At 52.9% G+C, this 28,000-nt stretch overlaps 1 protein-coding gene across 4 annotated transcripts; it reads right to left on the bottom strand.

Annotated features, from left to right (window-relative positions):
* Window positions 1-7: 7 nt before the first annotated feature.
* On the bottom strand, window positions 8-27,341 carry BAHD1 (bromo adjacent homology domain containing 1). Of its 4 annotated transcripts, none has more exons than XM_081155953.1 (7): window positions 27,278-27,341; window positions 9,083-10,522; window positions 6,927-7,309; window positions 5,516-5,675; window positions 5,027-5,103; window positions 4,168-4,268; window positions 8-3,463 (listed from the first exon to the last, which is right to left on the bottom strand). In XM_081155953.1, exons 2-7 carry the CDS (start codon window positions 10,506-10,508, stop codon window positions 3,274-3,276), a joined length of 2,337 nt encoding a protein of 778 aa, XP_081012079.1. In that variant the 5' UTR covers window positions 10,509-10,522; window positions 27,278-27,341; the 3' UTR covers window positions 8-3,273. The 4 variants fall into 4 exon arrangements, with proteins under 4 accessions (XP_081012079.1, XP_081012078.1, XP_081012081.1 ...); XM_081155952.1 differs by lacking the exon at window positions 27,278-27,341 and adding an exon at window positions 25,941-26,090; XM_081155955.1 differs by lacking the exon at window positions 27,278-27,341 and adding an exon at window positions 25,941-26,090 and having other exon boundaries at window positions 4,168-4,259.
* Window positions 27,342-28,000: the final 659 nt, after the last annotated feature.

Raw genomic sequence — 28,000 nt, 5'->3', positions numbered from 1 at the left:
AACGATTCTTTTCTAAATCAATACAATTTCTCAAATTTATTTTTTTTCTTAAAGAAGTACTTCTAATCTCTCTTAAAAGAGAGGTGAGGAAAGGTCCTCCCTCCCTTGTAAACACTGAAATACAGATTTGAGAAACCAGGGTCGACACACACAAAAAGTGCATTTTACAAAATTATCAACTAAAATATATTTTACATGAATTATGCTTCCATTGAAATTCTACCAGCTGCATTTTTAGGTTCGAAAAAATATTTCCACATCTAAGAGATTTCAAAAGCATTTAAGTTCTGGGCAGCAGACCCTGGGAGGAGGGGTCTTAAATTTCTCCTGCTGGGTGGGGCTAGGTTCCTAGATGTCAAGGGCTCAGTACCGTGGGAATCAGCAGGCTCTGTGACTGGCTCTTCAGAGCCCCTACTCGGCCAACCTCTCCTACTGCACAGGGCTCCTAAACCAATGCTTTCCTCCAAACAGCTTTTCCCAAAGGAACCAGAGTTCCTTCTCTTTAGGTTTGGGATTGGGCTTTCCCCATGTAAATTAACCTCTGAAGCCTCCAAGCTTCCACCACCTCAATGACTAAGCAGGAGCAGCTGTTTTCTCAGAACAGAACAAAGCCAGGGTTGCTGGGGGTACCCTCAGGATTCACTTCCACCTCCCTCTCCAGACTCTGCATGACCTCACCCAGTGCCACCTCCTCAGCCTGTGGGGCCCTGGTCTGCCCCTGCCCCCAGGGATGTGCTCATACGCAGTTTCCCAGCATCAGGCCCAAGCCACACAGGGCTCTTCTCCCTCTCCCCACCATGCTCCTCTTTGGTACAAATAGGAAAGAACCAGGCTGCTCCAGCCCCTCACAGAGAGCCTCAGGGCCAGGGCCTAGTCCTGGAAAGGACAACAGGGGGCTGAGTCTCCTAATCTACTCTGGGGAGCAACGTGAGAAAAGGGCCCCTGGGCAACAAGAACAAAATGCAGTCCTTAGTTCCTAGAGTGAGTGGCTGCAGCTCAGCAGGTCTGTGGACTGATACAGTGTTGTTTCTCGCTGGGATGTAAATTAGTGCAATCTACAAAAGACTAGGGTGAGGGGTGACAGGGCAGGGGAACACCAGTGTGGCCTTCCTTCCCTACATGGAGAGTCTCTGAAGTATTCAAAGCTCTGAAGTGCCCTCACTTGAGTGTGTGCAAGACAGCCCATGAGGCTTTGGGTCAGTTCTATTGTGTGCTGCACAAGGCCTGTCAAAGCTGCCCCCCAGAACCCAACACTGCTGCTCTGCAGGCCACCCTGGCCCAGGTGGTACCGTCCTACATGCAGGCAGCATACCACAAGCAGGAGTGCCAAGTGGTGATGGCCATGCTGAAGGCCCTGACGGATGCTGCACAGCTGTGGGACCCTCACACTGTAGGCCCCAGGGTGCCTCGCTGAGCTCTGCAACATGCTCAAAGCCATGCGGCAGAGGAAGACAGCCTCAGGACACTGTGGAGGAAGAAGAAGACCAGGCTGAAAATGATGCGGTCACTATAGAGGACTAGAGGACGCTGGTGAGGCCATTCCTGCCCTGGCAGCTGTGGCTGGGGAAAGACGCTTTTGCCCCCTTCTTCACTGGGTTCTTGACATTATTGCTCTGAGATGAAACAGGGCTGCACAGGGGCAGAGAAGTCCTTTGCTGTGGGGAAGTTGGTGGAGTCCATTCAGGGACTGGGTGCTTGTTTGTGTCCCACCTGCTTCCCATGCTGCTGAACGCCCCTGAAATGTGGAGCTATGCCATCTTTGGGCTGCCCTGCCAGGAATACTTCTCCAAGCTGGTGGGGCTCCTGTTGACCCTCCTGGCATTGGAGTGTCATGATCGTGTTCATGACGACATCTGTGGGGCACTCACCTGCCTGATGGCCAGTCCCACAAGGAAGCCAGAGCCCCAGGTGCTGGCTGCCCTGCTGCATGCCCTGCTACTGGAGGAGTGGGTCACCATAGGGCACCTCAACTTCTTATACCAGAGCAGCCCTGACCAGGTTGTAGATGTGGCTCCTGAACTCCTGTGTACCTACAGCCTCATTCAGGCTGACAAGATCCCACTGGACACCAAGGCTGCACTGCTGCTGCTCCTGACATTCTTGGCTGAAAAGCACACCAACAGCTTCCATTCAGCACTGGGCTCACTGCCTGGCGACAAAGCGCAGGAGCTCCAGGCCATCCTGGGCCTCACCTAGACTGCGGGCTGCTAGAGCTAAAACAGCCTGCCTGGGCCCCAAGACCACCTCTCAGCCCAGTTCCACCTCATGCCTTATCAAAGATTCTGGAGTCCCAGCCCTGCTTGCCACCTTATGGGGCTGTCCCTGGGGCTGGATCTGCTATGCTATGGGACAATACAAATGGACTTGTGACAACATACTATAATAAAGGCAGGTTTGATTTCAGGTGGGTGTGGCTTAAAGAGTCATGTGTGAAGTTCTGCAAGAGGTTTCCTAGAACCTCTAAGTGTAAGGCAAGAGGAAAAGTCTTCAATAAATCAGGTAGCAATTTTCCTTGTCCCCTGCCCCCCACCACCTCCCAGCTCCCTTTTGCCCTCCCAGGCATGACTACCCCATGTTGATCAGTTAACTTCAGGGAAGCCAGACCTGCTGGGTAGCACCCCTCACCAGGAGGCAAACAGGAAGCTGACATCCATGACTCTGAGGGCCAGGTAACTTGTCCCAGCACCAGGGGCGACTGCAGGGGCAAAGGAGGAAAGCCAGGGAAAGGCCCTGAATCCAGGAAGAGGAAATCGATGCTCTGGAAGCCAGACTCTGGTTCTCTATGCCTCAAAGGCTTTAACGAGCTGGAAGCTGCGCTAGAATCCGAAAGAGGCTGGTCCCAGGCCGATGGGGAAGCAGTGGGTCACAGTGGGTGAGGTAAAGCTGGCTCCCACTCTCCCTTGAAGGGCCCAGAGGAGGATAAAGAAGGGCCTGTGGGGCCTGTTCCTGAAGTACCTCCCTTCTCCCCCGAGCCCCATGCCCCTCGGGCTTGGCCCAGCCTCAGGGAAGACTGCTCCTTCAGGAGTCTCTGTCCAGGGACCACAGAGTACCTTGGGCCAAGCTGAGGGCTCCGCTGCTTTCTTATACCCTGGCCTCCCCCTTCCCTCCCTTAAGACCCGGAACCCAGAGGGGCCCCTGCCCTCCCCCCAAAAGAACCACAGGCCAGCAACCTCAGGCCCCTGTGGCCCCTTAACCAAGTGCTGTGCTTCAAGCAGTGCCCCCTGCCCTGAGCCCCACTTGCCCATGGGCAGCCCCAATGTGGGCAGGAGGAGGCTACTGGGGGTTTTTGAGGATGCGGCCATGGCGGAAGTCATAGACGTGGCGGCAAAGAAACACCAGCTCAGGGTCCGTGTCCTCGGGCACAGTGCGGTGTGGCGGGGTGGAGTAGTCCGCAGAGGGGGGCACCAGTGCTGTCTTTCGGCTGGGAAGGCCCTCGCCTCGGCGCTTGGCCATGGCACAGAATCTGTAGTGACACATCATTCACTGTCTTTATCAAAGCCGCCTTTGCAGAAAGACCAATCCCTTTCCCACCCTGTTCAGAGAGCTGAAAAGTCACCTCTAACCCCTACAAGGTGCTGCCTCCATCTGTGTCCTGAGGGCTACACCCTCTCTGCCAACTGTCAGTCTACCTTCTCTGTCACTGGGGAACCACACCTGCCAGGGCCTCCCTCATGATCAGCTGCCAATTTTCCTTGATTTTTTCTGAGAGCAGTACTGTAACCACCCCCAATTCTGTCCAACCACTCTGTCTCAGACAGGCAACAATTTTTTTCTTCTAAAAAAAAATCAGATGGTGCCTGGCCGGGCATGGCTCAGTGGTTGAGCATCGACCTAGGATCGAGGAGATCACGGTTCGATTCCTGGTCAGGGGACATGATTGGGTTGTGGGTTCGATCCCCAGTTGGGGGCATGCAGGAGGCAGCCGATCAATGACGACTCTCTCATCATTGATGTTTCTCTCTCCCCCTCTCCCTTCCTCTCTCTGAAATCAATAAAGATATATTTTAAGAAACATATTTTTAAATCAGATGGCAGAAGTAGGCTATAAGGAAGAACATTCTAGGAGGTCAGGCCCAGTGAGATCCCCTTGGGGATCACAGGCAGCCCCCAAATAGCCCAAGGGAGTCTGAGGGGACAGGCTAGCCAGAAACACAGGGCACCACCCACCTGCAGTACTCCGCAAAGGTCAGCACATAGCACTTCTCCTCGATGCAGGCCACACTGTTCTGGTCCTGATGCCTCGATGCAAAGACTTCATTCTGCAAAGGCTCAAGGGGAGAGAGGAGATCAGTTACCGAGGTTGGAAGCACCTAGCTCTAGGGAAAAGGTGGACATTAACTCCAACCCTTCTGCTGAGACTCCTGACCTGAGATCACTCCAGCTAGTGCCCTGAAAGTCAGGGAGCTTCCCTGGAATGTGAGTATAACTGCCCCTCCCACCTGGCATCCCAAGGCATTCTTCCCAGATTCTGTGCTACTCTGGAGAAGCCAGATGCCCCCTCCAGCCTGTCATTAAGCTTCCTAACCCCAAGCCAGGCAAGGAGGGGAGTTGGTGCGCATCTTCCTGGCAGAGTAAAAGAGGGCGCAGACTGGCTGGGGGTGAGGGAGGTGGGGATGGGGAATGATGACAGCACACCCAGAGGATAGTACCACTTCTAGCACACCACTGGGTATGGTGCTAAGGGATGTTAGAAGCAGTCTTTCTCCTGAGCCCTCTCATGCTGCATACAGCATTCAAATGGGGGTAGGTGTGCCACTTCACTTCCCCTTTCCTGTCCACAGGAAGACACATTCTGGCACCCCCACCTGCAAGGGCTCCCTTTCTAGACAAAGGTTCCTATCCTCTTTGACACATGAGTTGGGGAAAAGAAGCTGAAACCCAGGCCCTTCCCAAGTTCTCTGGCATCCAAGGTAACAAATCTAGGGACTTGACTACCCACAGCTGCCCTCCCCATATCATCTTCTTGTGTTACAACCTCTCCTTCTGCCACCCCTGCCTTCCCCATCCCATTTGCCCGGCAACTCACCTCGTGCATGCTGGGACTGCGGCCTCCCTGTAAGTGCTCTGGTCTGTAATACCATAGGAGGCTCATCATCAGCTCACCTGGGGGGGGGGGAGAACGACAAGAGAAGCAGTCATGGCTTGAGCTGGCAACCCCAGCTATTAGACAGGCAGGCAGGATGGCCCCTTGCCCTGGAGGCTCATCCAACCTCAGTGCTGAGCCAATCATGCAGGCTCTAGCCACCCATGTTCCTCTGCCTCAGGCCAAGCCTGGCATTCTGTGGCCTGGAATGCCATTAGGTATGAAGGGAGAAGGAGGGGAAAGCAATGACAGGTGAGGAAGGGGGACAGGTGCCCAGGTTCTGGTGGCTGGAAAAGCTAATGAGCTGAACCAACAGAAGTCACAAGGCCATCTGTAGCCCTCAGTAGCAGACAGATCCTGGATGAGTGGAAAGCAGACTGTGCCAAAAACAAGGGGAAATCAGTGCCAGGTCAAATTCTAGGCAGTGGGTACCTGATTCAGGGTTTTCCCACAGGGCAGAAATCTTAGCCACATAAGGTGTAGATGTCTTTCGTGGGCCTGACTTGAGAAGGACTGTGTCCCGGACTCGAATGGTCTCTCCATGCCTCTCCACCGCTTGGTAGCTCTTTCGAATGGCTGGTTCCGGTTCATCCTGTGCAACAAACCAATGACACAAAAAGGATTGTGGGGCTGCACTCTGACCACCACACCCCAACAACCGACTCTTACTCCAAACCCCCAGCACTGTGTAGGTCCTCATGTTTCCTAATGGGACAGTCTGGGTTTGACCCCTCAACCACCACTGTACGTGGAGTAGCCTAGGGCAAACTGTTTACTGCTAAGCCTCAGTTTCCTCATCTGTGAAATGATAATTATAGGAACATGGGGTACATACCACATAGGGTGGTGGTGAGGATGAAAGTGGATAATGCATGCAATCAGCTCAGTTCTGGCTCAAAAGTGCTCAATAAATTTTAGTCAACATTCATTTCATCATCCCAGATGTTCCTCTATCACTGATTTTCTCTGCCCATCCCAGTTTTTCCTACACATGCTTATCCAAAAAGCCTCTACAAAAGTCCTCCATTTTTTTTATTTATTTAATTTATTTAAATCCTCACCTGAGGATATGTTTCATTGATCTGAGAGAAACATTGATCAGTTGCCTCCCGTACCAGGAATTAAACCCACAACCTAGGCATGTCCCTGACTGGGAATCAAACCTGCAACCTTTTCGATGTACAGGACAACGCTCCAACCGAGCCACCGACTGAGTGCAAGTCCTCCATTTTAAAATCCAGAATAAGCCCCGGCCAGTGTTGCTCAGTGGTTAGAGCACTGGCCTGCATACCAAAGGGTCAAGGGTTTGAGTCCCAGTCAAGGGCACATACCTTGGTCGCAGGTTCAATTCCCAGCCTTCGTTGGGGCAGGCATGGGAGGCAACCAATTGTTTTGTCTCTCTCACATCGATGTTTTTCTTTCTCTCTCCTTCTCCCTCTCCCCCCCATCTCTCTCTCCCCCTCGTTCCCTTCCACTCTTAAAAAAAAAAAAAAAAAAAAAATCAATGGAAAAAATATCCTTGGGGGAGAAAAAAATAAGTAAAAAAAATCCAGAATAGAAGGGATAGCGGGTACAGGGATGAGGGGGTAAAGATACTTCAGATAACTTCCCTGAGAATCACAGAGATAGCAGCCATCAGCTGTGTCTGTATGTACCTCCTGACCTCCCCAAGGTGCACAATATAGGATCAGTAGGGGAAACGGGAGCAGGCTGGGCCAGCATGATTGGTCCCTTGTCACCTTTCAGAGTAGCTAGAGCCAGGGTTCCTGGGACCCAACTCCCTGCAGGTCCTGTGTCCCCACTGCCACCCTCTTCTTCCCATCAGCTAAGAGCTCGTACTCACCAAGACATAGACGGCCTTCTCACAGGCAGCCCCAACAGGTACCCAGCCATTAGTACGGCGGCGGCGGCGGCGGCGTGGGCGTGGGCGCTGGACACGTGGTTGTTTGGGGTGGCTGGGCCTGCGGGCAGCCTTGCTCCTCACAGTGTGCCTACAGCTGGAGCCTGTACGCAGACCTGACTTGGATCCACTAGGAGGCTTGGCGCTCTGAGGGCATGCACGGGCTACTGTCTGGGGCTCTGAGGTGGGTGTCTGAAGGTGAGGGACAGGCTCTGCTGCAGGTGGCACACTGGGAACAGGGCATCCCAGGAGGGGGTGGGCAGGTGAGGCTGGGTGGCCAGCTTCTGGAAGAGGAAATTCCAGCTGGCCCAGGGACCTGCAGCCTTCTGGGAAAAGGAGAGAGAGGTTCAGGACAGGTAAGGACAAGCACCAACCCTGCCCTGGCCTCTGCTTTCAGAGCCTGCTCCTATCTTAATTCTAAGTGTGAACCAAAAGGCCACTGAGGTGACAGGTCGGCTCAGGGGCCTTTAAGGTGGATTGTCAGAGTGACTGGCCAAGGGTGTTTCTTAACCTTAGAGACTGGCCCACAGACATCTCCATCTCCCCTTCTAGCCTAAAAGAAGAAAGGGGTAGGTAAGGGAAACAGCTCCTCTAGCTCTAGGGCTTCCACAGTGATTAGGAGCAGGGGAGCTGGAATCAGACAGCCCAGGATAAGAATCCCAGACCTGCTACTTACTAGCTGTGTGACCTCAGGCAAGTCACTTTAACTCTCAGTGCTTTGCAATAGAAGCAGCAGTTGCAAGTACCACGTAGTCTGTCTTAGGTGGTTTTCTTATCAATGTATTAACAACCCTATGAGGCAGGTACCATTATTCCGATTTTACAATTAAGGAAATTGAGACATTTAGTTACTGGTTTGTCTCACATGCGGGGGAAGAATATTTCACTCCAAGTCTGGCTCCACAGTCTATGTTCAATTACATGCCACGTGGCCTTCCATCTGCAAAGTGCTTTAGAACAGTGCCTGGCACAGGGTGCTTGCACATGGTGCTTACACATGGTCCCAGGGCAAGAGGGTAAGGGCACTGGGTCCCACAAGTTAGGTGTCTAGACTTGGAAAGTGATATAAAAGAGAAGGAAAAGCCCAAGAAGAAGCCTGTTCTCATTTCTTAGAACTCCGACTCACACTAGAATCTGAAACAACCAGTCTGGCCAGAGTCAACTGGTCTATAAAGTTGTTTTATAGACCCCCACAAGAAGGGGTGTGGGGGAAGGGAGCCCTGGGAAGGCCTGGCCTCTCACTTCACCAGCAGCAGGGCAGACTTGTCAGCCAGGATGGTGCTGGTCACCTTGTTTCCACCCAAGAGCCAGGAAGGGAGCCTGGAGAGGCATGTGAGGACACTACTGCCAATTTTGGGGAAGAGAGATCACTGTGGGGGTGTCTCATCAGCTGCATCACGAGCCTCTCAGGTGTCTAGGTCTTGCCAGGAAGGCAGACACCAAAGCCACAGGCCCTGAGAGCACCCTGTCTGTGCCAGGGAACTCTGTCTGTTCTTGGAGTGTGCCCACCCCACCCAGCCCTAGCAAGGTGAGGCTAAGTCCAGGCACTTCTCTTTCAAAGCCTGTACAGCCAGGGTGAAGCCATTTTAATGCAGCTGGTACCATCCACTGGGCCTGGTACCCCCCACCCTTCCCATGAATGTTGAACTTGGCTGAACTTGAACGGTCTGGGCTCCTGGAAAGAAGAAATTCTAGCTTTCTTCAAGGAGGACAGAAGGGACATGGGGACAACTTGGCAAAAGCTCTAATTTCAATAACTTGCTACTAAGAGTCTAAGATTGAAAATCCCAATGGGGAGGGAGGAGAGGCCCTTCCTACCCCTCTACACCACCACAATGCTACCTATGGAAGCCAATGCTGTCAGGCCAAGAAATCTCTCCATATACAGTGGGGACAGAGCAGGGCTGCTAAAAGCTAAACAGGGGCTCCATCCTGGGATTACTCCTAGGCTTGGGGCACTAAACAAGGGAAGTATTCCCCTCTCAAAGGCCCCTATCTCCCATTCAGTAGTAGCTAGACTCCAAGGAGCCCAACCACCAACCCTCCTGGGACACTGTCCCAGAGACTCCCTGGTACATCCCATCCTCAGGAAGGCTTACCTGCTGCAAAAGGCATTTTGTAGGAATAGCCGCCACAGGTAGTGCCAATGTGGGTAAGAGAAGAGGGCAACATTTCACAGATGCTATAGCCATTCACTTCAGCGTCTTCGCTGGAGCAGTAGTGAGAGCCCCAGGGAGGGTGCAGGAAAGGGGTACTGGCAGGCACTGAGCTTGGGGCCAAGAGAAACCCCTCGGTAGGTGCAGCCACTGGGGACAGCTTGCCCTCGGGGAGCATGGGACAGGGAGAGTAGCCCCCACACTGCAGCCCATCTTGGCTGCAATACAGATAGAAGCTGCCTAGCGCAGTGAGCTCAGGCCGACCACACAGCCCACTGTAGTCGGCGGGGTTGCCAGGCATCGGCAGGAGGGACAGCTGAGTTGTAGGGAAAGAGGGCTGGTGCAGTTCCTGCTTGGGGGCAGGTGACTCCTCTCCTGGGCGCCCAGGCTCTGGCTTCAGGGCTGCCTGCCCACCCATCAACAGAGGCAGGTGGGGGCGCAGCCCTAACGGGCTCTCCAGAGCCTTGCTCAGGGGCTGGTAAGGTAGCTGGCTAGCTGGCCCACGAGGGGTTGCAGATAGCCATGGCTCCTCAGGGCACCCTTGCCAGCTGGGTGGGCTTGCAGCCTCCCCAGAGCCAGCCCCCTGCTGGGCCTTGGGATAGTTTTTGCCATTGACTTTGGCCAACTTTGGCCTCAGGGCCTTCAGTGCTGGTGGATCAGTGGAGCGCCTGTCTGCTTCTGGGTGGGCACGAGGTGGCCGCAGGGGTAGCTCCCGCTCCTGGCTCAGCTTTAGGAAGGCAGCTGCATTCAGGCTGGCCAGTCTCTTGGGAGCTGGGTCACCATCTCGGCGGGCACCTTCATCTGGTGCTGGCTCTGGGGACAGATCCCGACTTCCTCCACTGAGGTCCCCCAGCCGGGGCCGCTTCTTAGAGGAAGACCAGCCTCCAGCGGCCCTGTCACGGTCCCGGCTATGGTGGGGGTCTCCCCCACGACTGCGGCGGCTGCTTGCCAGGCTGCTGGTGTCCTCCCGCTCCAGCAGCAGGTTATTGAGGGCCTCGGCATTGAGGGAGGCCAGGCGCCGCTTGCGGGGTTGGGCAAGGCCAGTGTCCTCACTGGATGGGTCCGGGCTGGGGGGCTTGGGTAGGTCAGGAGGCAGCTCATCAGCCTCATCTGCACTCCGTGGATCGGCCACATTCTCCAGGCGGGTCAGCAGCACTTTGCAGGCCTTGGGCTTCTCAGGAACCAAGGGGCGCTTACGCAGTGGGTAGTTCTTGCGGCGCCCTGTGAGATTCCCTGGGCTCTCAGGCATGCCTGGCTCCACACCCTCCGCCCCCTGCTCCATATTGCTGCCTTCCATTTGCAGGGGCTCCCGGCGGCCAATGGGGCCTGAACTCAGCATGGGAAGGGACTTCCTCCGAGTGTGTGTCATGGAGTACCTCCAATCTGCAGGACAGAAGGCAGGTAATGAGAGAAGCCCACCTTGGTCTGTGCTGCCTGCCTTTCCCCCCACTGCAGCCCATCCAGCCCTACCTACAGTAACTCTGGCCTACCCTCACCCTATCTCCAGCCTAGATTTTCACGGAACCCTCTTCCAGAGTGCAGAAGTCCAGTGAGGTCAGGGTACCCAGCAGCTGTGCAAGGAATGGTTGACCCATTCTTCTTTTAACCTAGGGTTGTTCTTTGAACTAAGCCCTGGGAGAGCCTGCAGAGCAATGCAGGCCCCAGGGTCAGAAGACAGGAGGAGCCAGAAGCAATGCTCTTGGTTCGCTCTGTTTTTCTCCCACTAGATACTTATCTCAGGCCAGGAGGAGGCTCTGAAGACACCAAGCCAGGATTGGGGGCTTGGATGGTGAGAGACCATCTATTCCTTCAAAAATATTACCAACCCCCTACCCCATGTCAGGGCTTCTGAGATTGGCCACAGGATGCTAAGGAGATGGACAGTGAGGAGTTGAGATGAGGAACCTGCCTACTGGGCTGTGGAGGAGGCAAAGTCCAGCCTGTGAGGACACCCTGCTGGCATATAAGGCAGGACAGCTATAACCTGGTCTTGCTGGAAAAGCCCGGAAAGGGTAAAGGCCTGGCTTTGAGGAGCTGGTGATCAGGAGAGGTCTCAGCCAGTCCTAGGAGCCAGCCAGGCCCACCCGGAATCAGGGGATTCCAGGGAAGGGCAGCCTAAATAGTGCCAGTGCCTGGGGAAGGGATGTTGGTAAAACCAGGGCGAGCATTCCTGGAGATAACATGCAGAGACCACACACTAGTGTGGTACATCTTTATTCCCCCCCCCCCCCCAAACAGCCACTAAGAGCTGGGAAAAGAAAGTATCATGGAGAGAACTAACTCAGGAGGCTAAGGAGCTGCCTTGTTAGTCCTGCCCTATTCCTCAGGTCTTCCACCTGACAGGCAAGACACCAGGCAGGAGGCAGGACTGGGGAGTGCCAAGAAGCCCAGAGTCCCTGACAAAAAAACGCCCATGACCAGGCACCACCCCCTTACTGTGCTTGTCAAACATTTCTCCCCATCCCCAACATACCTGGGGCAGCCTGGAACCCATTCTGAATGAGAGACGTCAAAGCTGGGTGTGTGCTAGAAGCTGGTACAGCCAAGGCAATGAAGGGGGGGGGGGTGCCAGTGGTCAGAAACTACTGAGCTGTTCACTCCTCACCTACTCTCCAACCCAAAGCAAGGCGCTGCCAGGTAAGGTGCCAGGCGAGGCTCTGCCCTCCCTATCCAGCTAGCCCAGGCTTTTCAGACTAATTTTCCCATTGTAATTGTTATTCACGGTCACTCTACTCCAGGAGTTCAGAGAACTCCTGCAGGGCCAGGATTTTTTTTTTTTCTTAATCCTCACCCGAGGATACTTTTTCCATTGCTTTTCAGAGAGAGTGGAAGGGGGAAGAGAGGAGGGGGGGGGGAGGGAGGGGGGGAGGGAGGGAGAAGAGAGAAATATCGATGTGAGACAGACACATATATTGGTTGCCTCCCATACATCCAGGGATCAAGCCTGCAACAGAGATTTCTGACCTTGGCAGGAATCAAACCCAGGACCCTTCAGTCCCTGAGCCGACGCTCTGACCATTGTGGCAAACCAGCTAAGGAAGGATTTAACCCAGAAAGTCCCAGGCCTGAGGGTTCCCAGGGATTCCTGAACCCTTCCCAGCTAGCTTCAGTGGCTTTGCGTCAGTGGCTGGGGTCACTGACTACCTTTTCTCCTGAGACAAGCTGCACTAGTTGAGACAGAGTACTCAGAAAACCAGGCTGAGGGCAGTGTAGGACGTGTCCCTCACCCGAGAAAGAACTTGGAAAACTGGAGAAGGGAGGGAGCGTGCCAGGGGTTGCTCTGGCCATTGTGTAATGACTTGCCACTGCCCAGAGACCAGACCCCAGGCATGATGCAGAGTCACAGACAGTAAATCCATTCACTCCTGAAGCACAGACAGGAGAAGTCCTAAAAAATCCCAGGCATCTACTAGGCTCCCCTAGACTCCTGCTTCTAATCCGGGCGACCACTCATCCCTACTTGCTCAGCATACTGATAAGCAATGTATCCAGGTACTTACAACCCACTGGCTCTTTTCTCAAATACAGGGCACCCCTGTGCCAGAGGTGGAGGAGCAGCAACAAAGAGGCACATCTGTATTTCCTAGGAAAGCCAAGGACCAGCCCTCTCCCACCCCCAGAGGGCCTTGAGATGGAAGACAGTGAACAGACCACACAGCTGAGCAGGGCCCAAAGCCCCTCAACAGGCCCCAAGTTACCAGTCAGGCCTGGGAATGGCAGAGGGCCAAGGCTGAGGTCACCTGGGCTTGTGGCCTTTAAGGATGAGGACAAGTACAGAGCAAGGAGGGGGTGGATGGGAAAGAGAGGGAGCACAGGGAAGTGCTTTCAAGCCCAGAAAGTGAAAAAGAGAAAGAACTCTTAACTGAGGGTGACTGGTCTGCCGCTGCTTCTCCCCAATCCTCCCCCCAAGTTGACTGGTGAACTGGCTGCATGGATAGATGGTCCCGGGATATTGGGGCACTTGCTCCCTATTCAGTCTCTCCCTCTCAGGCAAAATGTTCCAAGGGGGGGGGGGCTTCCACTTTCAGGAGCCTAACCCCAGAACCTAGGAATTTGTTCACTGTAGAGTATCTCTCTTTACCTCCAGTCCCTCAGGGACACCCAGTGTCCCCCCCACCCTCCCCCACTGATGGGTTATCTGGCTATCAGGGAAACCTCTAAATCATACAGTGAGTCACATTTCCAACTCAAGCATAAGAGCCTCCTCTGCTAGCCTCCCTTGATTCTTCCAAATCCCATCACCCACTAAATACACCCAATGCCATCAAAGGCACATTGCAAAACAACTCTTAGTTTTCATGTGGTGCCTAAGGCTGCAATGTCATTCACCATCCTGAGAAGAGGCTGGGGTCTCTGCTGCCTGCCTCACTGCACTCCAAACTGAGCGCAAGTGTGAGTCACGGTTTGAAGCCCAGGCTGCAGCGTCCCCCCTCCCCAGATGGGGCTGGGTGGAAGGGGATCCAGCCTGCGGGGGTGGCCCAGCTCCTTGGGGGAAAGTAGATCCTGGAAAGCAGTAGGCTTGGTTCTCATTCCAGTTCTGCCAATCCTTCTGCTGTCATGCCCCCCTCACTTATATACCAGCTCAACCAGGAACTTCTACCACTGCCAAGAGACAAGGGTGCCTGGGTTCTCTCTGCATTACTCTCTTCCTCTCTGGAAAGCCCTGTCCTCCCAGGCACAGGTAGTTCAGGCCCACTCAGGAGAAGGTTCCTAGGAGGGACTTCCCAGGCCATATTACCATTCACCTAGATCATGTCAAGCAAGCTCTCACTGAAGAAAACCAGTCTGATTGTTCCCAGCTCTGAAGAGCAAACAGCCAGCTACAATGAAGGACAGCTACTGCTGGTGGTTTCTCCAAGCCAAAGACCAGAAAACCACATGTTGAATCCAAAATCACAAGTGTATTCTATTTTTAAAATATATTTTTACTGATTTTTAGAGAGAGGAAGGGGGAGGGAGAGAAATATCAATGTGAGAGTAAAACATTGATCAGCTGCCTCCTGCATGCCTCCTACTGGGGATTAAGCCCGCAACCCGGGCATGTGCCCTGACCAGGAATCAAACCTGCAACCTTTTGGTGCACTGGAAGATGCCCAACCGAGCTACACCAACCAGGGGCAAAGTCACAACTGTACTCTAAAGACAGCCAATGGGCCATCTCAGGCCCAAGAATATCACAGGTCCAGAAATCAAGGGGGAAATCAGGCCCAGCTAGAGTGTCAAAGCAGGGTCTGCTGGGGGAAGTGATCTCCACAAAAACAGAAAGGGAAGGAGGACTTGTCTTTTGCCCTCAGGCTGCAGCAGCACTGTGTACTACCCTGAACCAATGCAGGTGGAGCGCATCCAAGGTGTGTGTCCAAGGGAGTAGAGGTTTGGAGAAGTGTGAGCTGTGGGGCACCACTGAGGGGAAAACTAGGGCGGGGCCTGGACAGGCAGATCAAGCCCAGATCTCTCCAGAAAGCAGAGGCTGATCTGTGGGAGGAAGAGGTCCTGAGTCTTGACCAAGGTTCTCCCTTTACTTACCCAGCTCCAAGCCACGTTCCCCACCCCCAGACTCAGGGCTCTGCCCTACTGCCCTTCCTGAAACCTTTCTTAGCCACCACATTTTACATTTTGCTTTTCAGGCCCTGGCCCAGTAGCTCAGTTGGTTAGAGGGTCATCCTGACATGCCAAGTTGAGGGTTCAATCCTCAGGCAAGGCACATACAAGAATCAACCAATGAATGCATAAGTAAGTGGAACAACAAATTGTTATTTCCTCTCCCCGCCCCCCAAATACATTTTTTTTAAATTTTGCTTTTCAGGCTTTTGGGTTTATTTATTTATTTATTTATTGGCAGACAAGAAAATAAGGGTTTATTATTTGAGGAGGTGGTACCATACCGGGAGTCACAGGTGAGCCAGTGCTCAAAGACCTAGCTCCCCAATGGCTTCCAGGAGATGGGTTACATAGGGGGAAAATCATTAATCATGGTGGCTAAAGGATTTGGGTGATGGGCTCCACTGATTGGCTGGGGCCAGGATAGGAAGTAGTTGATCATTGTATCAGGTCCTGACGTCAGCCATGGCATTGTTATGTCTGGTTTCCTGAGGGTGTGGTTCATAGAGTCCTTCTGATTTCATGCACCTAGGGTGGTCTCGGTGCTCCTTCAGTTCCCTGGTGGTAGGGCTTGTGTTCAGCCAGATTTCAGGAGGTTCTGAGTGATGGTGGTTCTGTATTTTAGTTGTAATTCTGATGTGGTTGCAGGAAACTGCGGGTACAACTGTTCCCTACGCCGCCATCTTGTTTCTCTCCTCTCTGTGCCACCTTTGGTTTATTTTTAATGGGAGGGAAGTATTTAAGGAAACCTTTGGTAAGGCAGACCAGGTGATGACCAGAGTAAGGGCCAAGAAGAGCCATGACCCAAACCACCTCCCAATTATATCTAAAGCCACACAACTGGACAGAGTTAAATACTGCCCTCCTGTGCGATCTCTCTTGGAATCACCTCCCTCCCCCACCGAAGAAATAACACTTTCTCATGAACACTGAATTTCTTCAATCTTCTATTAGAGAAAAAGAGCAAGAGCACAAAGGCAGGCTCCAGTTCATTTTAATTTAGTTGATGTTATTTCATGGGAAAAGAGAGAGGTGAAGCTGCTGAAATTCTTATGATCAAGCGAGGCAAAGAGATGTGGCTGGTATCCCCAAGAGCTGGCAGAGCAGAAACAAACCTCGGAGTCAGGCAGACCTGGATTTAAATGCCAGCTCTGCCCCTCATAGCAACTTACTTCTCTGAACTTCAGAGCCCTCACCTAAAAAGAATACAACAAAATGAACCTTACTTAAGAGTGATGGTAAGGATAACAGAGTCACTGTGCATGAGCCTACCAGGGCAGGAACCAACATCCTTCCCCTCTTCCAGACCCACAGACAGAGGTGGGCCTGCCCTCAGCCTCGGCAGTTCCCCACCGGAGTCAAGCTTCCTCTGAGAAATCTGAAAACCCAGAGTGTACATCAACTCTGCTTTGCTACTAGTCCACTGAAAACACCCAAGTGTCAACCCCAGAGAATGACTGAGACTCTACTCCTTCCCCATGCAGGACCCACTGTGGGGTAAATTGTGGGAATGTTCAGTTTACAACACAGCAAGAGGGCAGAGGCAGAAACCATATCCCAACAGACCCTGAACAACAGCTCCACACCTCTGAGAAACACTCAACTCTACAGTGAAAGGAGAGCTCCTCAGATGCTAAAGTCCCAGGGGATGGGGTCAGAGGGCTGTGTTCTGACTAATGCTGCCATCTGACTGCTGCTTCACTGTGGGCACTCACAGAAAGAAGTCCCTGGCAGCAGCGGCAAGGAATGACCTCAAGCCCCAGGGCCCCATCTCTCTGGTGCCCATTCAGCCTTACTCACTACTGCAGGTTTCTGAAATCAGGTTAGGATCCTACAAACACCTGGGCAGAAAGCAAGGGGCTCCCAACCAAAGGGAACTGGCCTGAGCCGCCTGGACACAGTTTGTTTTATAGATGCCCTCAGGTCTGGCAGCCATCTGAGGAGCTGAGCCTGTCCCAGGAGGCACCAAGCCTATCTACAGCCTGTCGGACCACCTGCTCCTCACACTTCACACTGGGGGCTCCCAGGAGCCCAGAGAGACGGGAGCAGCCCTGTTGGGAAGATCCACAGCCATACCACGTGGGGTCTGGGGTGTAGCTGGCCCTGTCTTTGGCTAATCCTGTCCATTCGGACCAACCCAGTAGGACAGCCCAGACACACAGGCCCAGAACTGTACCAAGTGTTCTGAACCTCAACTTACTTCTGGCTCCAAATGAAAAGCCAGACATCCCATCTCTTGTAAGTGTGAAGGAATACAAATCTTAGTGGGGAGGGGAATTTAACTCAGATTATAATAAAGTGGACCCCCTGTTTTATATTAGAATAGTAATTAAGTATAAAACTACATATATTAACAGTAGAGTTGGTGTAATCTCCTCCTTATTGGAAGCTGCCAGTGCCCTACTCTTAGGGCAAGGTCCTTCCTACAGGTAGCGGTCTGAGAGACAGTGTACTCCTCGGATCTAGAAGTCAATATATACACACAGACATGGAGCTAGGACAATGGGCAGAGAGCACTGTATTTTAGTCACACCACAATGCTCGCTTTAAGAAACTCTAACCTGACAAATTAGAAGGTATTCAGATACAATACAAAACTAGACTTTCTGGCTTTCTTTAAAGGCACATATCCCTACTTGAAGCAATCTGTCTTTCCCTAGCTTCTTCCCAGTGCACAGCACCTATGTGCCCAAGGTACACCTATACCTGCAGGGGTGGGTCCAGCTAAACCAGAGCACCGAGGCTCATTCCCAGGCACATGGCACCTCTGTGACCTTTGCTCAGTCAACCAACATTTGCTTACCCCTCCCCATGGCTCAGCACAGTGGAGGCAAAACTCACATGGTGCTGGATGCCACTTGGTGCTGTTGCTAATCCTAGTGGGCTTGGTCAAGGAACTGAACTTCTCTGAGCCGTGGTTTCCATGTTTACACAGCAAGTATGTTATGAGGATCAAGTGAAGAATGTGTCAAGTGCCTTGCAGAGTGCCTGGTATACAAAAGATGCTTAATATGAACTCATTCTTTCCCCCTATATTTCAAGTATTAGGCTAAGTGCTGAAGAAAAATGCAAAAAAGCCTAAGAAATTGGAGATCTGGGTTGGTAGAAGACAGAGGACAAGAGAGTGTGAAAGGGGCTGTGATGCAGTACTCGGAACTCGGTGGAGAGAGCTCTCGCTCCACAGCAGCTTCTCAGAGGGCCCACTTGAGCAGGGACTTCATTCGGACACTGAGGGCCTCCTTCATGCCAGGTGTACTGACGAAACAAATAGAAAGTGGGCAGCACTCTGAGGAATTGGCTTCACAAACGTTTGGATGCAGGAAGGGGCAACAGAAAATGCTGAAGTTTTTCAACAGAAAAAGGCAGGAGACAAATGCACCTTTCCCCAGATTCAGCCCTACTGGCTCCATGTAGACTTATTTCAGGCTGGGGACAAGGGAGCTCCAGGCTAAGGTTCCCTCAGTCCCTCTCACCCAGACTCAACAGTGCCCCGGCTGAACCAGAAGCAAATCTCTTGAAGTAGGACCCATTTGCTGTGGGCAGTTAACCATGTAGGGTAAATAAAACAGTAACAGGGCTGGGTTCCCCAAAGCTCAGCAACAGACTCTCAGCAGAATCAGGTGGAAATCTCATGTTACTAACACACCATTCTTCAAAAAGCACAATAGCTCACCACCCTGCTCCAGGTCCATGGCCAGGAGTGGCAAAGAATGTGTTGGTTTAACCACCAGGACACTCCAGGAACCAACAACTAAGATTTCTAAGATGGCTTGCCAAGACTGGAGGTGCTATCTCTTGTCCTGAACAGAAGAAACTGTCAGGCAGAGATGGGAGCTCTGCCCTCAGCCTCCCCAGCAGGTGTTAACCTCCTGAACGAACCCACGAGGAACAAGACGCAAGACAGGCCTTCCCAACGCTCCACGAGCACAAGCAGAACCACAAAGCAGACCCTACTAGAGTTATAGGCACCCGAGTATCTCACACTTAACTAAAACTAAGAGATCTGTGCCACCCCCATTAGGATGTAAGCTCTAAGGGGACAGGCAGGCTCTGCCTTCCTTACCACTAAATCTCATCTACAGGGCTTAATAAGAACTAATAGAATGAATGAAGATCTGGCTACCCACCTGACCCCATCCCATATAGTATTTCTACCCTAAACTAATGGCATCACTTGGAGCCCATGACAAGAAACTCTGACCCTCAAACTCTCCCCCATCCCCAGGAGTCCACTGTGCCTCTTCAGTGGAAGCCACAGTTGAATAGGGCTACTTCAGGAAATCTCACATTTAGACAGCACAACCCTCTTTCACTATCATTCTTTCTTCTCTCTCCCGACCTGCCCAGCTATCTCAGGAAAATATTCCTCTCATTCACTTCTTACCCACAGCCACTAAAAGAACAAGATTGGTACTAGAGGCACACTTCTATAAAGACAGATAATGTCACGAATACTAAGGTGAACTCAGCAGCAAAGGACCAAAGTTAGCATTCTCAGTCCCCGAATCCCTTAAGTGTGCAGGGTAGGGAATCCTTGATCCACTACGGAGGCTTCTGGTCTAACAGGATGGCTCATGTTTGTCAAGCACTCACTATATGCCTGGTGCCACCCTAAGCACATTACATTCATTCTCATTTATCCTCACAACCAACTCACAGGATAGCTGTTATTACTTCATCGGAAAAGGGAGAAAACAGTGGTACAGAGAGGCAAATTCTTTTACCTCTCTACACCACCACTGCAACACAGGACAGCTGGGTCACAGACCAGCATTCAAGATCAGGGTGCACACTGACTTTTGATTTTCTGTGTTGTTTTAATTATTGGCATCAACACATTATTAGTTTTTCCTAATTTTTCTTCACAAAGGAAATGAAAGTGTATTCCAATTAAATGGCATTGGTGAGCCAGCCAGGAAACATAAACATTAATTTTACAAATTGTTTCTACAGAGAAGTCTGCTCAAAGTTCCCAATAAAATCTTATATACACTTTTGAAAACAAACTCATTTTATATCCTAGAAAGGGGTAAAGGCTTCAAAGGCATGTTGTCTTGATTTTACAGTAAATCCAGAAAAGTCTACAGACTTCCCTCCCACATCTAACCACACCTCTTTTATCAGGTGCAATATCCTTCCTCCAACCCGAACTGCAATGAAGACTGAAATTTGGTCATACTCCAAACAGCCACCTTAGTGTACGAAGATACAGTAACTGCCCCTTGGCTACCTCCCCTGCGGCCAAATAAATCCAAGTTCTTTCAGTTTTCTCAAGATCATGTCTTATAGTCATTTCATCAGTTTTTACATTCTGTCCAAACTGAGTGAACTTCTTCAGGCACACAACAGGGGTTGCCCCTCACTTCTGAGGAGGGCCTATAGTAGAAATGTGAATCTTCCCTTCTGGCATATTTGTCAGGATATCCTGGCATCAAGCAGCACCCTAACACCTTTCCCGTGATTTCTATAAAGATCCTCTAAAAACAGATAATTCACCCCTATACCACTTAGCCAAAAAAGAATGTGATTAATAAACTGAAATTCCCCCCAAACATTTCAAAAGTTAGCTGCAGTTGGAGAAGGGCCTAAGTGTGGGCTACCCTTCTCCTCTGCAGACAGGAAACTGAAAGCTGTACCTAGAGAGGGTGGGGGGGCCCCAAACAGGCAGTGGAGATAGACTGGAAGTAGGAGCAGTCAGCACCACTCCAGGTGAGATCCCAGGGTCACAAAAAGCAGATATGCAACAGGTCCCTTTTCCTTAAATGAGGACAGGGGAAGCACCTCGCCCTCTCCCAAACCCACTAGAAAAACTGAGGTGAGAAAGAAGATGTAGACTCCCAAGTTCCAGCCTGTATCCATCCTTTTAATTAAGAAAAGTCACTGGTCATTTTTTCATTCAGATATCTTGGTCATGGTGCCTTGAAAAAAAGTTCCCATTTCACAACTCAGAGAGGCTAAGAGACAAACCCATTCTTTTATTCCTGGTGGATTGGGCCAGAGGATCTCAAGGACAATGTTATTTTTTATCTTTTTTTTTGGGGGGGGGGGGCTGAATCAGGTAAATAATACACCCTTGTAGGAGTAGCCCACTGGGAAATATGGAATCTGGATGAAAATCCTTCCCAAGATACAACACAAAGTCCTGGACATAACTGCCCTGAGGCCTGCTCACCAAACCCACAGTCCTCTAGTCCCATTTCTAGACCAAGTTGCCTAAGGCAGGGCACCAGTTCCCCTCAGTGAAGCCCCAGGGACCCGTTGGTGCTCAGCAGTTCTTGTCTGGCCCTGAGCAGGCCGGCTGCCACTGCTCTTCCTCCCTGTTAGCAGGTTTACTGCTCATTAGTGGTCATACCAGGAGGTGGGCAGGGGAAACATAAAGGAACTGAAATTCAAACCAGTCCATTTTACTCTACTTAGACGTGCCTCCCATAAAACCAGGCCAGATTTCATCATCTAGATCCTCTCTGTCCCGTTCCTGGGAGGTCGAAGAAGCACAAAGGGTCAGGAGCTGCAAAATCTCAGGACCCCAGGCGTCAGAGCCTGTGCTTCCAATCATCATGAGCTTTTGACTACACTCTGTATTTTCCATCTTTTCAGGGTTAACAGGCACTTCTAGCCAAGAGCTGGCCTATCAAGTCAAGGCCAGGACCTGCAGAGCAGGAGTGCTGGGTCTGCCTTGAGTATCAAAGCACACCCTCCTTGTCCCTCCAAAGCACAACAGCAAGTTCACAAAGGAAGTCAGTCCTGCCAGACCATGCTAGCAAATTCCCATAAATACTTAGGCCGGGGTAGTGCTGCTTATGTAAAATGCTTCCCCATTGAGAGATGCTGCTTTATTTACATTCTTCCCAACCCATTCATAAAAAGGAGGCCCTTTAATGTTGGGGCTGTCTGTATAATGCTCCATAAACCTGGCAGCTTCGGCTGGCAGCCTTAGTTCAACACAGGCTACTTCTCAATTCCAGAGACTTTTTTCCCTTAAGATTTTTTTCTCTTTAATGACTCACCTTGAGACAGGGTGCTGAGGCCAGATGTTGCCCAAGCAAGGCCAAAAGGAATAAGAAAAGATAAAATAAAAACACACACATTCTCCTGAATATTGAGACAGAGAGGTAGGGAGAAATGAAAATATAAATAAACTGAAAATCCCTATAGAACTACAATGTGAAGTATATTGGAAGGCTGAATTCCTTCCAGGTTTACAGAAACTTCCTTTACAGATGTCAAAATGCTCCCCAACTTATACCCCTACACATCAGAGAAGGTGTGGAGGGGATTTTTTTTAACCCCAAAGGAAAAGTTAGAAAAGGGATCTTTCTGGTTTTTAATTTGCATTGCAGGTGAATTAAAAAATATTAATTTTCTCCGCTTTTTCATAGAAGTGTTTCAGGGTTTGCTGGATCTAAGAGGGGCACAATTTGCTCAGAATAAAGAAACTCAGAAAACCCCCAGAAAGAGAGGAAGGACTATGTTCTAGAACACACAGCAAAAACAGCCTGAGCAGCTGAGAGTCCAGGAGCGGCATTCTAAGGTAGCTTGTCTCCAGCTATGGTTCTTAGAAGCAAGGAGAGAAGTAGGGATTTTTTTTTTAATTGACGGGGAGCGGTCTACATTGCCATGGCAACTGTGAGGGGTGGCCTTCCAGCTTGGAAGGGAAATGCTGGTCCATTAATCATCAAACTGGGGCACAAAAGAGAGGTTTGGGGGAAAGGGGATGGATGCAGAATTTATTTTTTCACTGTCCAGACTCAAACCAGTCACCAGCCCTCATTCCCATTTCCCCCATGGTCCAGGGCTGATGGCAAACAAAAACTGAAGTTCTGAGATAGCGGGATCATAGCTTTCCTTTCTGATGGGTCCAGTGTGGCGCTGATCATGCCTCCCATGTCAGCAATGCCTCTATAAACACCTCTTCCAACACATCCCCAAAGTCCCATCCATGGGTCAGACCCAGGAATCCTTTTCTTTTCTGTTCTCAGAACCCTGTTTTCTCCCTTATTTACACCCAGGATTGAGAAGACATAAAACATATGGATTCATTTAGCATGGACAACAAGGAAAATTGCATAAGAGCAGCAAAGCCGGGTGGAGGGAATGGCGTGGTGAGGTAGGAGAAAAACAGGATTATAGTCTTTTTCTGATTCATGTCTATATGGTGCCATGTGAGCAATTCATAGGACAGACTCTTCACCAGCCAGAATATCAGAAACAGTTAAATTTCATTTGTTTCCCAAGCTAAAACACCCCAAACATGCCCTATCTATACATACCTTTGACAGAAAAGATTGGAAACCACAAAGGGCTCCATACTAAGCATTGCTGGGGAAGCAGAAACGAAGGCTTCCCCTCTGTTCCCACCCAACTAAGACGACAATTGCATTTATTCATCCAACAAAAGCCATGTGTATAGCACTCTATCAGAAATCCTGGAATATATACACACACACACACACACACACACACTTGACATTCAATGTTGGCCTGGAGTGGTCTGAGTGACAGGGAGAGGAAGGATGAGTAGGGTTCAGGTGGGAGAAGAGGAAGGCAAAGGGCTCCTCATTGGGGACAACTGTGGAAAGGAGCAGGAGCAAAGATGCAGGGAGATAAATGTGGATGACATGGCTAGGGGAGAGTCAGAGGAGAACTATCTGGGATAAGACTGCAGGAAAAGGGGTGCCACTGCAAGTCTGTGGATAGGGGAGTGACACAGGAAAGAAGTGCTTTAAGAAGAATGATCTAGCAGCTGTGTACAGACTGGATCATAAGGACCAGAGGAAGCTGGAGGAAAAGGGAGGCCATGACAACACAGGTCTGACATGGGGACAGCAGGGCAACAGAAAGGAAGAAAAGGAAGGAGATATAAAAAAAGAGAGAACCTCCTCACTCGCTAACTTCTCCAGAGCAAACCCTCCTAAACACTTGAGCTGACTGACATGAGACTCCTGCCAGGGAAGAGCCTGTCGAAGAAAACCACTGTTTTGGCAATTAATAGCCCTTTACATGCCATGGCTAGACCAGGTCACCCCCTTCTTACTGCCACCAAAAGAAATCACATACCGTGTAGCCCCAGAGAAGGCACGAGGGCCTTCATCATTCTCTTTATCTTAGACATACAATTAAATTATCTCAGAACAAACTTTAGTCTCTCACATAAGGTAAGACATCTCATTCCCACAAGCCTCAACTCCATTCAGGCTGGGGTCTAGACCCACTAAGGATGAAGGGTGGCCATAAATTAACTCCATACCCACACTAAGCAAGGCTGGCAGGCAGCTTTCGCAGGGTGAGATTAGAGCTAACCACAGCTGGGAGCAGCTCTTCACCAACACCTACCTGAGGTGGGACTCAAACCCAGATTCTCAGCAGAAGTCTGCATTCTATACAGCCCGAGTCTCCCTGTCTTTGTGCTCCCAACTCTTCCATTTGGGGGTCACATGAGGGGACACAGGCTCTCTGAGTGGGTTTTTACAAACGGGAAAACAGCACCTAGCTTAGAGATGGTCACTGGTGGGGTTAGAGGAACTCAAAGCTTAAGCCACTGGTTCCAAAGTGCCCTCCTCCAGCTGGCCAAGCACAGCAGTGTCCCTCCTGGACCCTTTTCCAGAAGACATGGAGATGGAGAAAGTAGGAAGTAAAGTCCCTCAGGTGGCACAAAGGAAAAGAATTGGAAGCCTTTTGTATTTAATCATTAAATTTCTGCCTGAATTTATAAACTCAGCTTCTCATTTCCCTATGTGGGTACCTTATTTGACTAAAATAAAAATAAAAAAAGTGCTGAAAGCAGTTGTGGATGGATTGCTAGAGCACATCTGAAGGGTGTCTCCTAGTCCCCAATGCAACTGATATCTATCCTCTTAAAAATGTCGACAATGGACGACTGGGAGATGTCCCAGGTAGGATTAAACCTCTTTCCGTGGGCAGACTGCTTGCGGAGACCCCTTATTCCTGGCAGGCTCTAGTGGTTCACCGGCCTGTTGCCTCAGTGAGTTCAGCAACCAAGTCATTACAGGCCAGGACCAGGGTATGCACTCCCACCTCTGCCCCTGTGCCCCTCCACCCTGGCTGGGTCGACCCCACTCTTCCCAGAACCTCGAGGCGATCCGTGGCTGGAACTGTGAACCAGTGCCACAGCTCCTCCCGGCGGGCACCCCGGGTGCCCCCGCAATTCACTGGGCAGAGTCCGGGCCTGTCGCCCGCCCCGAGGGGTGGGTAGCTCGGACCCGCTCCCCTCCCCGACGCCACCACCTGCGCCCGCTCCGGCGCCGCCTTTGTCCGGCGCTTCAACGCCGAGCGGGCCCCTCGGGCTCGACCTGACCCGGCCCTAAAGCAGCGGCCGCGAGGCGGGCAGAGCAGGACCAGGCCGGGCCACGAGAACGGGGTCCTGCTGTCACTTGGAGGCGGTCTGACAACTTCGATCCCTCCGCCCCACCTCGGACTCGGCCGCCGCTCTGCACGGTCCCCGCCGGGCCTCCCGCGGCCCACACTCGCTTCTCGAACCGGTTCCCTTCCGTCTTCGGCGCCTCCCTTCCTCCTAGTCCGATCCGGTCGGGTCTAACTACCCCCCACCCCAGCGCGGCCCCCATCCCCTGCCCCCCATCTAGCAATGACCGGTCAGCTCCCAGCGCGGGAGGGCGCCCCCCACCCAGAGCGGGCAATCCCGCGGCGCCGCCCCCGGCCTCGGCCCCTAGCCTCGGGGACCGCGATGGGGGAGGGGGCGCGAAGGGGGGAGGGGGCGCGGCACGGGGGGGCCGGGGCCTCGCCGCCCGCGCACTCGGAGGCGAGCCGGCTACGCCGCGGCGAGGAAACAACCGGCGTCTCTCCCGCCCTCCGCGGCCCGGGACGCCCGCGCCGCCGCCGCACGGCCGAGCTGCCACCCTACGGCCGCCACCCACCCCGCCCCCGGCCATCGAAGCGAGCGGCCCCCGGGGGCTGTCACCTCGAGGTGTGCCGCGCTCCCCGATGGCGGGACCGTGGCGCCGGACCCCAGGGAGGAAGGCTGCGAGAGCGAGCCGGCGGCCGCACCTGCTTCACGTCGTCCGTCCGTCCGTCCCTTCCCGGGCTGGCGGGGGCGGCGGCGCAGCGCGCTTGGTGGGGCGCGCTGACGGGCGGCCGGTCATCTCCCCTTCACTCGTCCGCCTCCCTTGCTCGTTCTCTCCCGCCCGCTCGCCCCTTCCCCCCTCCTCGACCCCGGCCCTTAGCTCACCAGGACGGCGGCGCGGACGGCGCGGCTCTGGGCGCCCGCAGGCCCCAGCCGGGCTGGAATCCGGCGGCTGGAACCCCCCGGGGGCGCTCAATTCCCGGGCTCCACGCTGCTGCGTCAGCGCCTCCTCCTGGGGGCCGGGGCCGGGCGGGCGGAGCGGGGGCCGCGGCCGGGCGGGGCCGTCGGGGGGGCGGGCGGGCCGAGGCGGGCGGACGGTGAGGGCCGGACGGGCGGGGCAGGCAGCCGGACGGGCGGACGGCGGGGGCCGGGCTCCGGGATCCGTTACGCCGCTCGCGGTTCCTCCACAAACTCCCCAAGAGCAGAGCCTCCGCCACCCTCCTTCCTGCTTCCTCGTCCCTAGCCAATCAGCGGAGCGCCCCTCGGCCAGCTCCGCCAATCAGCCGCCCCGCCCTGCGCTGGCCCCGCCAGCCAATCCGGCCCTCGGCTCCCCCTCCCAGTCTCCGGCCAATCAGAACCGTGGGTCGGTCGTCCCAACGCAGGGGGCAGCACGAGGCGGCTGGGGGAGGCGGTGCGGGGAGTGGTGGGGCCTGGGGGAGGGGTACGGTGCCAAGGGTGGTGGCGGGTGGTGGTTTTCTTTCTCCGCTTCTTGGATTTTTCTCTTCGTCTGCATAGCCTGAGCCCGTATCCCATGGTGACCCGACCCTGGAGCCCCAATCCCCCAGCTGCTACACCGCCCCCCCCCGAGAAATCTTATCTTGTCCCCGCCCTGGCTGTAACCCCTCTGCATCCCTCTTTCCCCCTTCTCCTCCCTAGCACCCACTGGAGAAAACTGCGGTCAAAGGAACACCCCCACCCTTCCCAGCGGCTGCTGCCCCCAGGGCAAAGCTTCGGGAAGACCAGACGAAAATCAAGCGAGGACAACCCCCCCCTTCCTGCAGAAAGGGCCCCAGACTCCAGCGAAAGGGCCCCGACCGCTGAGAAGCCCCTCCCGCCCTTGCCTCATCTTTCCGACTTCCCTGCCTGCCACGTCTCCTTTCCTTTCAAGCAAGGTCGGTCCTGGCTCGGTAACCCCTCACCCGCATCTCTTTTTCCTCTTTCTCCCCTTCACCTACCGCCCCCCACTCCAGCTCCTAATTCACCCTTCTCAGAAGCAGAGTGTGGAACCCTCATCCATTTCCAGCCGACAGCAGAGCCTGGTCTGTGAGTCCTTGACACCCACATACCCTCTTCCACCACCGCGGGGAACATCAGAGCTTTCCGCGGGAGCGGGGCGGCGGAGGGGGGGCGGCAGCCTGACAGCCCAGGGTGCACTCCCTTCCTTTCGTCCCCAAGCCAGGATGGGACCAGCGTGGACACTTACCCTGCTTCCCCCTACTTACCAAATGCTGTGGCTCCGTCTCACACCCACAGACGTGCCTTTCCAAGCCCGAGCATGCTCGCGGGGTCAGCGGGGTGGGTGGGCACAGCAGGCTGAGGTCACATGGAGGTGTGGGAGGTCCCTTTGAGGTACGGGAAGGGGCAGTGTCTTGGGCACCTTGTACCGCCAGAGCCGGCATAGGGCTTCACTTCAACCAGCACTGAATGTGCACATAGTAGGTTCTTGACAAACCTGAGTCCACCCCAGAACAAAGCCTCATTCCCATTCAGGAGGGGGAGGGGAGCATTGGGAGGTAGAAGGAGCAGCAGCAAAAAGGGTAGTGTCAAGTCACCAAAGGGCTGGAAACAGCCTAGGGAGGTACCACCTCCAGCAGAGAGAAGCACCCTCAAATGCTGGGGCTGCCTAGGCTGGAGGAGAAACCTAGCCTTGGAGGGTGGCTGAGGGGCTCTCCCCATACCCCACACACTTTCTAGCCTTTCCTAGACCTTGAAACTCAAGCACTCACAGACAGGCAGACTTGCAGACAAACAGGGCTGTTCACCCCTATGGCTGGGAAATAGAAGTCTAAAGGATGGTTCCCCGTCTGCCTCTAGAGCTGTCAGTGAGGCCCAGACAGTTTTAGGTGTGTTGGGAGAAATGTTTAAAGGAGAGGAAGTGTGTGGATGGAAGCTAAAACTGTGTGAGGGAAACAGAGTCAGGTTCTTCTAGGACAACTGCCTCTACT

This window comes from Miniopterus schreibersii (genome assembly GCF_964146895.1).
Source record: "Miniopterus schreibersii genome assembly, chromosome: 1".
NCBI lineage: Eukaryota > Metazoa > Chordata > Mammalia > Chiroptera > Miniopteridae > Miniopterus > Miniopterus schreibersii.
This window is presented reverse-complemented; position numbering and strand designations above follow the sequence as displayed.

Excerpts from the sequence above, each read along its gene's own strand:
- BAHD1 (XM_081155953.1), bottom strand. The coding sequence starts at position 10,508 with ATGACACACACTCGGAGGAAGTCCCTTCCCATGCTGAGTTCAGGCCCC. Across the intron at positions 7,310-9,082 it reads CAAAATGCCTTTTGCAGCAG|AAGGCTGCAGGTCCCTGGGC; the intron begins GTAAGCCTTCCT and ends TCCTTTTCCCAG. Across the intron at positions 3,464-4,167 it reads ACCTTTGCGGAGTACTGCAG|ATTCTGTGCCATGGCCAAGC; the intron begins GTGGGTGGTGCC and ends GTGTCACTACAG.